This window comes from Seriola dumerili, unplaced genomic scaffold (genome assembly GCF_002260705.1).
Source record: "Seriola dumerili isolate Sdu_G_001 unplaced genomic scaffold, Sdu_1.0 BDQW01001125.1, whole genome shotgun sequence".
Lineage (NCBI taxonomy): Eukaryota > Metazoa > Chordata > Actinopteri > Carangiformes > Carangidae > Seriola > Seriola dumerili.
The window spans coordinates 1,253,217-1,265,510 of record NW_019175380.1 but is presented as its reverse complement, the minus strand read 5'-3'; the positions used below and the strand labels follow the sequence as shown (position 1 = coordinate 1,265,510).

Below are 12,294 nucleotides of genomic sequence, written 5' to 3'. Positions count from 1 at the left end.
CCCCCCCCCCCCTTATTCACTCCACTCTGTTCCCTCCCATGCCACTTTCTGATCGATCAAGCTTTAGGCAAACGTACACCCCCACACTCTGCTGACTTTGTATGTCAGGTAACCATGGAGACCAGCAGTTCCTCATTATCAAGGCTGGTTTCTCTGAGGAGAACTTTCTGTCTCATGGGTGCAGAAAAACAATTATATGTATATGTTGAAAAAACTAAAAACAAAATCCTCATAAGACCATTAAACCCTGTCACTGGGCTTCCAGGAGCCAGCAGTGACAAATGAGGATAAGCTGTGATAATTAACATTTACTCAGTCATGTCATTATCCACGGCTAATTAGCACACGGCTTCATCTGTGTTAAAAAATAAATCGGTTGCATAACAGTTCAAACATCAACTCCATGGAAACAGGGAGAAGTTTTTCCTGTTTTAGGCGTGTAAAATTGTTGTCAAGAAATTAAAAATTTAGAATTGAATAAAATTGCACCTAAAATATATAATATAACATAATACAATAATACATATTGTATCTTATATTCCTGTCCTCATGGATGTTTGCTTTAGATGTGTAGAACATGTACAGACTCTTCTTGTAATGAATATTTGTTATTAATGTCTTACTCTTATTCTTTTTCTTTTTTTTCTCCATGTGTTAATATTAATTAGACTCATAAAGTTTTTCTGGCAAATGATCTTAATGATCATTTTTCATAAATGTGCATCAGATGAGTGAATGTAACAAAGTTAGCTGAGCTGCTACATGATGAAAACTCTGCAGTCAGTGTATGAACATGAATTAACAGCCATCACAACTGGATATCTGAATTACATCATCATCGTTTATTTAGTTCATGTAATGTGATTGTACAACTGGTTTTATATTGAAACAACATCGGCCTTTAACTTTTGAGAGGACTCCTGAAACGCTGTGTGAAGCCGAGTCTTTCCTTGTCGTTGAGCAGGAGTTGACCAAACGGGAGGTGGAGTACGTGGCTCTGTCCAGAGACACCACAGAGACGGACCTCAAGCAGAGGAGAGAGATCCGCTCAGGGACGGCCTTCTACATAGACCAGGTAAATCCCCCAAGAGCTTATAGTTTTACTCAGGGGTGAAGAGGTAGTAGAGGTGGAAGGGGGACTCTGCCCGGCCCACGCTCAAGGAGTGAGGTGAAGAGGCTCGACCGTCCGTCCTGATGGACTGTGGTCTGCTGGTCCGACAGTCCAGGCTCCAGTTTCTCTGACTGGGAAAGCACTGAGAGCACTTCCTGATGACGGGTGTGACTGATTGGACGGCTGACTGTTTTGGGAGAGGGATGATAGTGGTAGACCTCAGCCATGTGGAGACAAGAGCCTGTCTGTAAAGACCTCGCTAGCTGCTCCGCTGATGCTCTGAGTGCATTATAATATGTGCCATCACTACATGAAAAACCTATGGAAATATTGAAATCACAAATGGCGTGGAACATTAGAACAAACATTAACATACAGACAAAAAATCAACATGACTGTGATTGCTTAAAAGTCTACAGCGTTGCTTGTCGACTGAATTCCAACCAAATGAACTTCATATATCCGTTAACTGAGCTGGAAACGCCTTTAAACTCCTGATATATAGGAATGGTGCTGCCCCCGTTTCAAGTGATTCTCCTCCACCTTATCAAACAGCCACAGAGACGACGCTGGTGCAGAGCCTCTGTCCTAACATGAGGACGGTCTGGACCCAGTCAGCAGGACGTGGATTCAGGTCACCCAGAATAAACAGACTGGGGGAGAAGGGGATATGTAGGCTGCTAATTTTTATTCCTCACGCCGGCGTCAGAGCTGCAGACATACTGTTTTCTAGTTGTACATCCGGAAATCTGAGTAACACCTTGAGAACTTCTTCAGATGTTTAATTTCAAAAGTTCACCTGGACTCAGGGACAAACTGATTAGATTTTGTTGGTCACAGCAATTTATGAGAAAATTTCACACAAAAGTTTAATATTTTCTCTGACTATGGTTAGACCTGGAACTAGTCTGAGTGGAGGAGGGATACGACCATGAGGAGGTGATTCTAGTTTCTATGATGATGTGTATGGCGGACCAGAGCATGTGTACTAGAGTACCATCTTCATCATGACACCTCCAGCACTCCTGGAGAGTAGACTCTATTCATTTCCTCTATTTTAAATTAAATACCATTAAACCCCCCCCCCCCTTATTCACTCCACTCTGTTCCCTCCCATGCCACTTTCTGATCGATCAAGCTTTAGGCAAACGTACACCCCCACACTCTGCTGACTTTGTATGTCAGGTAACCATGGAGACCAGCAGTTCCTCATTATCAAGGCTGGTTTCTCTGAGGAGAACTTTCTGTCTCATGGGTGCAGAAAAACAATTATATGTATATGTTGAAAAAACTAAAAACAAAATCCTCATAAGACCATTAAACCCTGTCACTGGGCTTCCAGGAGCCAGCAGTGACAAATGAGGATAAGCTGTGATAATTAACATTTACTCAGTCATGTCATTATCCACGGCTAATTAGCACACGGCTTCATCTGTGTTAAAAAATAAATCGGTTGCATAACAGTTCAAACATCAACTCCATGGAAACAGGGAGAAGTTTTTCCTGTTTTATTCTCAGCACATTTATCCCGTGCACTTCACTCACAAAGCTGGTCTTCTGGAACAGAGAAAAAAACTCACGCCTAATTAGTTTGAGCTTCTTATAATTAGACTGAAGCTGGAAACTGGGAGTTCAGTTACTGTAGAGCGTCACTCCACTCTCCTCAGTGGGTTAGTGGGAACTGAGGACGGTGGTTTTCTATGAATGTGTAAATTTCCTCAGTGGATGAATCAAAAGTGCTGCACGCAGTGTGGAAACCTCAGCTTACTGACTGGTTTTATTATTTTATAGGAAGTGAAGTTCCTCTGAGCCTCTCTTCTGATTGGCTGACTGTTTTCTGAGTGATCCAATAAAAATAAAGCAGATTTCAGGTAAAAACACTCAGAGAAACCAAATCCTGCAAGGTTTGGATGGTGGGTCCAGGTGGGCGGGGCTTGGTGACTGCTTTGTTGTGACATCACAAAGTTCCAGAAGTCCTGACGGCTGGTTTTAAGGCTCAGTTTCTGAATACAGGCTGTGTGCATTTCTCTGTGGACTGAGGCTTTGATACTTTCACAGTATATGGCGGAGGGATACGACCGTGAGGAGGTGATTCATTTGACCAGCCTGCCTTACTCCAGGGAGCTGATCTATTGATGTGACCTAACAATCGAGGAAACGTGTTCACACTGAAAATAGCTCCTGAACCAGTGAGCAGCGATAACACACACCCATCATCAGCTGATCTGAACAGTACACAACTCGTGCAGTGACACTTGTTGCGAGGACACACGTGGACGGACACAGAAGAAGAACGCTGTAAACAAGCAGCCGTGGTCCGAACTCTGACCACACTGTCATGTATCTACCAGCTTACACCGTCGCCTGTGTCCTGCAACACCCCCCACCCCACCCCACNCCCCCGAGGCTCATCCCCCTCCCACCTCCTCATCTATATGAAAAAACAGGTGTCCATTGTTTCCATGGAAACAGCTCATGAATAGATACAGCAGTAATAGGTGTGAAGAGACTGCTTATTTCTGGTCTTCCTCAAATCTCATGGAATGTGTGTGTGTGTGTGTGTGTGTGTGTGTGTGTGTGTGTGTGTGTGTGTGTGTGTGTGTGTGTGGGTTTGCCTGTGGGTGTGATTAGTACATTACAGTATCCGACACTTATTTCATGTGAGGGACTGAAGACGTGGGGGGTTCATGTAAAAGAGCTTTTTACACTTGGAGAGTATTTTGGTTTTGTGGGAGGTGTGTGTGTGTGTGTGTGTGTGTGTGTGTGTGTGTGTGTGTGTGTGTGTGTGTGTGTGTGTGTGTGTGTGTTAACTAGAACGTCCAAGTACTCCTCAGGGCCCTGTGCTGAATCGGAGCCCTATATTCAGACTTAACGTGTCGGTCCCTGTGCTCCCTCTCTTCCCCCTCCCCTCCCTCCCTCCCTTCCCTCCATCAGTCACTCCTTCTTCTCTCCTCCTTCAGTCCAGACATCACCCCCCTCCTCCCCCTCCTTCAAGTTTGTATGAAGGGTGCAGTCACATGGATGTAATTGCCTGCATGTTGTATTTCTTCCATCTCCAGTAGTCACCTCTCTCCAATTAGCAGGCTCTTATGTAAGGCAGCTTACCTCAAACCCACGCTGCATATAAGTCTCTTTTACAGTAATAAAGAGCTCTCCACCTCCACTACAGCTGAGCATGAGCTGATACTTACTCTGCCTTAGACAGGAAACAGAAAAACGTATCAGTGCATTTACTAACACCAAGACGGTGGAGCACATCACAGCAGTCCGTAAATCCCTGCTCTGGCTTCCTGTGTGTCAAAGGTCGGGTTTTAAAATCCTACTGCTGATCTGTAAATCACTAAGTGGTCTCTGATCTGCTTGTACGACGTGAAGCATCCAGACCCCTCGAGGTTCGTCTGGAACAGGTTTCACTCCAAGAATCAGAACCAAGTGAGGTGAAGCAGCTTTTATTTCCTCTGCTCCTCACCTGTGGAGCAAGCTTCCTGAACACCTGAGCTCTGCTGAGACTGTCGGCTCAGGTAAAAACAGGATAAACAGAGATGTAACCTGAAACTAGTCTGAGTGGCGGAGGGATACGACCACGAGGAGGTGATTCTAGTTGTGTTCCTCAGTTGTGTTTCAAAGAACTTCCCTCAAAGTGCACAGCTGTAATGATTTGTGTGTATCAGTCTATAAGTGCTGCTCACCATCACTTGCACATCTGGAAGTTTGACAATCAAATATCCCACAGTTTTCACACAAGTTCAGGTCTGTGTGTTTGTGACGGAGGTGAACCGGCTGCAGGAGCGTTGTGAGGACATGCAGTGCAGAGGGTTATACAGAAAATGACCTTATATATATAAATATACTGTGTTCTGTGCTTGACTCTTCTCAGTATGTGAAGTTGTTTCCTCTGCTCCGTCAGTGTCAGTCAGAACACAGAGGCTGTCTGTGCTTCCCCGTCTCCCTCGCCGTCCTGCGTCACTCGCATTTCTAACAATTATCTGATTACAGCGTTGGTGCCGAAAATGGATCAGGAGTTAAATATAGAGCATCTGGTCCTCGCTATAGTTTTATGGCTCTGCTTCCCACACAACCTGCCACGTATTTACATGTTAACCTAATTACATGGCCACTCGCTCTGCGGTCCACCCAGACAGCTAAAGTTTCCTGCCTCTTGACGTCAGACGTGCTTTTTGATTTCTGCAGAAATGTGTGTCTACACACACACACACACACACACACACACACACACACACACACACACACACACACACACGCTGTACGAACTAAACCAAGTTTGGTCCCACATTCAGTGGTAGAAAATAGGCCTTCCTAAAACAGCTGAGACTGTTTTGAAGCCGGAGTAGATGGAGGACATTCTGAGCACAATAAGCTGAGGACATCCTCAGGAAAGACTTTATGGCAAGCTCATATAGTCATTAGAGAGCGGGCAGCAAGAAGAACTGATGGACAGTCAGATTGCTCTCTGTAGAAATGCTTTTAGCTTTGTTAACATGTACACAGGGTCAGAGGCCGTGCTGCACAATGGAGACGCAGATTTGACCTGAGGTTGAACCGATTGCGGCTTCAGCCTTAAAAATGAGACCTTTCCTGATGCCAGCGTCTTTGTTCCCTGCAGTGTGCCGTGAGGGCGGCCACACAAGGTCGAGTCCTGGTCCTGGAGGGGCTGGAGAAGGCGGAGAGAAACGTCCTGCCCGTCCTCAACAACCTGCTGGAGAACAGGGAGATGCAGCTGGAGGACGGACGCTTCCTCATGTCGGCCGAGCGTTACGACAAGCTGCTGCAGGTCAGTGCAGCGCGCACCGGTCAAACACGCTCGTCCTCCTGACACATGAAGAAGAGGACGGCAGCTGAGGGTGACGGACTTCCCTCCTCTGTATCTCTTATCTAACGTATCACGGTTTACACTGAAGAAAGTCAGTCTTTAGCTTGGTTTAAGGAGCCGTGTCTGTCTGAATCTTCACACCTCAGCACTGATTCACACTCCTCCTACAGAGCTGCTCCTGTGTTTAGATGAGGAAAACGCTCCTGCCATAAATACTGTGTGACATTCAGAGTGTGCACTCGTTACATGCAGCTACCTCCCTATAATAAGTTCATATAAACGTTATGTAAGGTCTGTAAAATGAAGGGAGTTAGCTTCGTCATAGACAGTTGTAATGGTGATTTTTAAACCTTTATGTACGGGAGGAGAAAAGCAACTCCCCACTTCCAAACGCTTTCCAGGCTGGAGACAAAAGACAAAACAATAAAATAAAGATAAAAGAAAAGAAATAGAAATAATAGTAATAAGCGGGTAATTAATGACAAATAAATAAAAATGAGTGAGTAGCTAACAGTCGGTGAAACGTTAAGCAGATCAGTATACTTCAGAAAGGAGTGTTTTTTTCCCTTGATGCATTGCAGGAGCACACCAAAGAGGAGCTGGACAGCTGGAAGATTGTGCGGGTAAGTGAGGACTTCCGGGTCATCGCTCTCGGCCTTCCTGTTCCCAAGTACAAGGGCAACCCGCTGGACCCTCCCCTCCGCTCGCGCTTCCAGGCCAGAGACGTCTACTACCTGCCGTTCAAGGTCAGCGCAGCAGCTCACAGATCATCTAACGCCAACCGCTCCCCGCCAACACCAGCGTGGCTTAATAATGAGAGAAAGGCTTGGCAAGAGAAAGGCAGAGGCAGTGTAACAGTCTGACTTCATCACCCTGAATAACCCACATGACACACACTGAGCAAACTTCACTGGAACTACTTTCTTTATTTAGTGGATAACTAACACAGTTACAGAGAGAAACATCACAGTTAGAAAGAAGCCTTGTTCTTTTTATCCCTTTTCATTTCACACAAAGCGACGCTGACAGCGTGACGTGCGATGTCACTAAGAGCAAGGTGGAAACACCAGCAACATGCTGAAACACGTGGACGCAGCACGGCGTTAAATATCAGGAGCGCCATGTGTTTGACGCTCTACGCCGCCGGTCAGCGAGTTCCCCAGTGTCAGCAGAGCAGTGACGGGACGTATTAGTTGGGGATTGAACACTACAGAGCAGTTATCTTGTTCAGTGTTCAGTCGTGATGCTGACAGGCCTACTTCTTTCCAAACAGAAAATCCATAGGAATCGATAAAGAATCAAACCAAAAGCAGAATCCATAAAAGCATTGGTATCAATAAGATCTTATCAAGTCCCCTTCCCTGCAGCTCTTCTCATCTTCATGTGGTTTTCCTTTCAGGACCAGTTGGAGCTGTTGTACACAGCAGGACCAAACATTGCTGCAGAAAGGTAAATTCAACCTTTCTGTAAAAGGCTCGTTTCACTAACGAGTCTTCTCTCTGTTGCTCTTCAAGACCAACTGATTCCCTTTTTAAACATACGTTAGATATGAACGTCTGAATGTCACTGAAGTTTTTACAACTCAACCGGGACAAATCTGGAATTGTAATCACTGGTTCTGAAGCTCTTGGACTCACCTCAAGCCAGCAAGACTTTGATTCAGAGTCAGCTGATTCAGGACCTGAGAGCAGCAGGAAGTGCTGAAATTTTCAAACGGAAACTCAAAACATTACGATTCATTCTGGCTTGTAATTGAATATAGTTTTTAGTCATTAATCACTTTATTTTATTGGGATTATGTTGTAAATTGTATTTTCTGCCCTTGTGTCCGGAGGCGTCTTGTTTTCTGGTTGTAGGTTCGTCCGTCCCATTCTGGTGGACTCAATACATCAGTCTTCAAATTTGGCACAAACATCCACTAGGACTCAAGAACAACATGATTAGATTCTGGTGGTCAAAGGTCAAATGGTTCATATTTGATATGACTGTATAAACAGGCATGTGACCTGTTGAGGTGGTTCTAGTTCTCTTTAATCTGTTATTTTCTTATTAATATTCTTCTTCTTTGCTAATGTTGTTACAGCTTTTTAAATCTGTTTTAGTCTCAGCTTTCTGACTTGATTTGTCCTTTTTCTTTTGAGCTGCACTAACCTGCATGAAAAGACTGAAGATGACTGAAGTGTGATGCGCAGTGTTCTGCTGTGTCCTGTGTGTCAGGGTGTCCCAGCTGCTGTCTCTGGCCACCACACTGTGCTCCCAGGAATCCTCCAACCTGGGCCTCCCCGACTTCCCTGTGGACAACCTGCTCCCCGCCCTCCACGTGCTGGTGAGAGTCCAGACACCGTAAAGCCTCTTCACGGTCCCTCTCTGAGGAACAGAAGGAGGAGAGGGATCTGTTGGGCCATGGATCTGATCTCTTGTGTGTTTCTGCAGAACTCCTTCCCCATGCTGTCCTCCCAGCAGCTCGTCCAGAGGCTTTACCCCTACAACAGTCTCCTGGGGAAGGACGGGCGCAGCGCTGTGGAGGGTGTTCTCAGTGTAAGTCCACCAGTCTGCGTGTGGAGTCATGTAATCTGCATGTTTGTTGTTACAGTCTGAGCCTCAGATTAAATACGTTCTTCTCTGTTTCATAGAGATTTGAGCTTCTGGACGGTCGTCGCCAGACGGCACCCGCCGCCATCACGGGCGTGACCGTGACGAGGGATCTGGAGGGCCGCGCTGATGTCACGCTACGTGTCGCGGACAAGGACGTCACCTTTCAGGTACAGTACATGTACACAGTATAAAACTATGTGTGCAGACCATGTGGACTAAAGCCTGTGAGGTGAAGGGAAAATACATGTAAAATCATGTGAAATAGAACATGACACAAATCACTGTCACTGATTGAAGACACTCCCACGAGAAACTCACCTGGACACACGAGATGGGCGGAGCATTAACTATTTAAGATCATGGTCGTTGATCTTCACCAGTTTGACAAGACGTGACAAAAACACAAAAACACAACACAGCCTTAGTGTTGAGCTCTCTGGGCCACCGTACTCATCCAATCAGCAACTGGAAACCAGTGACTCACACATTTCACATGGATGTGTGTTGTCCCATGACCGTGCACACACACACACACACACAGACACAGACACAGACAGACAGACTGGCAGACACTGTATCAGGAGCTTGTCTCATGGATTGTTTGATAACACTGTTGTTGGAACATACAGTTCCCAGAACAAAGCTGATGATTCTGAATCACGGTTTATTAAAGGAAATGTTTTTCCACAGCTCTTATATGAAGATGAAGCTGGTGCCTGATTGTTTCTGCATCTTCTTCTTCTTCTTCTTCTTCTTCTTCTCTCATCTCCCTGCAGGTCCCGGCGGGAACCAAGGAACCTCGTCAGCCCAGCAGCAGCCCCAACTTCATCAGCACGCCGAGCCACTCCCAGCTGATGTCTGAGATGATGCAGTCACACATGGTTAAGGACATATGTCTGATAGGAGCCAAGGTAGCACACAACACATGTACGGTACAGTGTGCATGTACACAGAGTGTGATCTCTGGGTTCAATCATTATCATTCTGTATTATCTAGGGCTGCGGAAAGTCGGTTCTTGCCAGAGAGTTTGCCGAGACGCTGGGTTACAGCATCGAGCCCGTCATGCTCTACCAGGTAATAAAAACTGCTTCAATTGTTTGGAGAAATCTGCCTTAATTAACTATGGAAACACCAGCATGTGATGCAGAAGTGTGTAAATAGACAGAGAGTTCCTTTTTAATGTCGAAGCCGCCAATTAATTAATGACACACTCATGTCTTTGAGCATCTGTCCATCTGATGACCAGAGTTATGAAATAATAAACTGTAATATGTGACGGTCTAGGTAGTGTTTGGACCCAGACTCAGCTGGATAGTTGGTATTTATTAGGAGAATAGTTGAAAGGTGGTGAAGGGGAGGATGGAGGCAGGCTGGCTGTTTGGGGAGGAGGTGAATTGAGATGGCGTCAGGCTGGAGGGATCACTGAGGTCACAGGAGAAAACCAACGGCCAGATGCACAAAACTCTGTAGATTCACGACTAAAACTATGTGAACGCACAAAACCAGAAGTATGTGTACGCATTCTTTTCTTCAGAATTATAAAGCTGTGCGTTCACTCGCTTCTGCTTTGTAAATCTCACTCAGAGAAATTTGGCGCACGTGCGCGAGCGTCATTCCAACTCCCACATTTATCTATAACTGGACGAAGACTCTCCCTTAATCAATCAGTTTGTATAAAAACACTGTCTCCACCACAAGTTATCAGACACAGAGAAGAAACATGAGGAAGAAGAAGAATTTCACCAAAGAGGTAAAAACATCATCAGTTTAAATCACTCTAATGTGAAGTCCTGTTTCACTCCGAGCTTCATTTACTGGGACGAGTCTTAACGAGGCTCCAGAGGTTGCGACACTGAGATTACTCAGAATTAAAACAGTATGAAACAGTTGCACAATGACTCACAATAAATAATAAGGATATTATTGTTTCTTTTGAATTGAATTGTAAAATAGTTTTTGCTGTGTAAACAGCAGAACTGATAATAAGACTATAATAGACTGCGAGCTCCGTGAAGTTTGTTTTATTTTATCTTAAATTACGTGGATTATTTTGTATTTTCACTTCACTGCAACTTTGAAAAATGGCGTGTTCACATGGTCAAAGGAATGTGTGACACAGTGTGTGTTTATAAAGACCAGATTATGAGCGGGAAACGGCGTACGCATGTGTGTACGCATCATATATTCACCCGGGCCCCGATCAGCCAGGAGCACGAGGGAAAACACAAGAGAGATACCAGGAGGCCTGAGAGTAGCTTCCACTGAAGCAGGCTGAGCAATCTGACGAGGAGGGAAGGCTGAGCCGGAGCGCTTCAACAGTAGGAGGTGAGCAGGTTGTCATCAGGTGTGTAGGAAGGCCAGGAGAGGTAGCCACGCCCACTACAGGTGAGGAGGAGACAGACTGACAGAGCCGTGACATATTTCGTTTTCACTTCCTTTAGCTTCACTTGCAGTTCATCCTTTCACAATGTGTTTTTACTTCCGTCAGGTAAGTAAATGTCGTAGTTTTGTCAAACACCAAACATGTTGGTTCTTAGATGAAAGGATTTGCTGTATTTCTTCATCTTATCAAACAGGAAACTGAAGATCTTTGGCTGTTGAACTGTTTTCCCACACTTTTTTTTGACAATTTTCCGGACTAAACAATTAATGGATTAATCAATAATGAAAGTATCCGTCAGTTGCAGCCCAGCATCTCACACATGTAAGGCCAGGGGAGGTACAGTGCAGTTTGGCTGAAAGAGCCACATGTTGCTTCAATCACCTGGACCTCGGGTCAGAGACTGGCACTGACAGAGAAGGGCCACTACAATATAAATATATCTTTCTATGAATGTAAACATTTGTAAAACCTCCCCCGTGTGTGTGTGTGTGTGTGTGTGTGTGTGTGTGTGTGTGTGTGTGTGTGTGTGTGTGTGTGTGTGTGTGTGTGTGTGTGTGTTTCTGTGGAATGTAGTCAGCCGGGTGATGACCGTGCAGGAAGCGGGTGTGCTGAAGCTTTATGTATTAATGCATCATGCTGCAGCTATTTTTAACGGGCCAAGGTCAGGGGTGACTTGTGCTACGGGAATTGTGGAATCCTTCGCCAGGCAGTTCATCTCGTCCGCTCTGAAAATCCCATTTTTGGAAAACAAAGTGGCATGTGAGGCCAGAGAGGGACATAAATATTGACCTTTAGTAATCTCTAAAAATCTGCTTTGTTTCAGAGTAGCAGCTTGCCTTGTTAACTGATCACACAGTGTGAATCATACACTGACAATCAGGGGAGTCAACTTTTTCTCCAGGGTGAAAGAGAAGCGGAACAGAGCAGGCACATGCTTCAGCGAGGTGATGGACGCACATGTTTTTTAATATTGTTCAATGACCCAACAGGTAAAACTCCTGAGTTTCTATTATTTAAACTAATGTTAAAGGTAAAAGACTAAACCACCACAAATAACTCTATATTAATGTTAAAATGTTTCTCTACAACTAATCCTCCATCGTCTCACTGCTCATGACTGAGCTCCAGAGTTTGTAACATTAGATCATATATGACATTTTATATTAGTGATGAAATGACAAGCTAACACTGGAAATGAAAGGACTGCAATCAGCTAGCTAGCATTAGTTAGCTAAACTGTAACTGAAGGATAAAGATAGAAGCTAGCTAACATTAGTTAGCCTATCTGTAACTTAAAGCTAGAGTTAGGAGCTAGCTAACATCAGTTAGCCTATCTGTAACTTAAAGCTAGAGTTAGGAGCTAGCTAGAACAT

At 44.9% G+C, this 12,294-nt stretch overlaps 1 protein-coding gene across 1 annotated transcript in view; it reads left to right on the top strand.

Annotated features, from left to right (window-relative positions):
• The window catches only part of vwa8 (von Willebrand factor A domain containing 8), a 65,048-nt gene that overhangs the window by 6,589 nt on the left and 46,165 nt on the right, over positions 1 to 12,294 (top strand). Inside the window, exons 5-12 of the mRNA XM_022767321.1 lie at positions 5,736 to 5,903; positions 6,524 to 6,688; positions 7,342 to 7,391; positions 8,160 to 8,268; positions 8,376 to 8,480; positions 8,576 to 8,704; positions 9,314 to 9,448; positions 9,535 to 9,612. Coding sequence (XP_022623042.1) covers positions 5,736 to 5,903; positions 6,524 to 6,688; positions 7,342 to 7,391; positions 8,160 to 8,268; positions 8,376 to 8,480; positions 8,576 to 8,704; positions 9,314 to 9,448; positions 9,535 to 9,612 — 939 coding nt within the window. The remainder of the gene's footprint in view (positions 1 to 5,735; positions 5,904 to 6,523; positions 6,689 to 7,341; positions 7,392 to 8,159; positions 8,269 to 8,375; positions 8,481 to 8,575; positions 8,705 to 9,313; positions 9,449 to 9,534; positions 9,613 to 12,294) is intronic.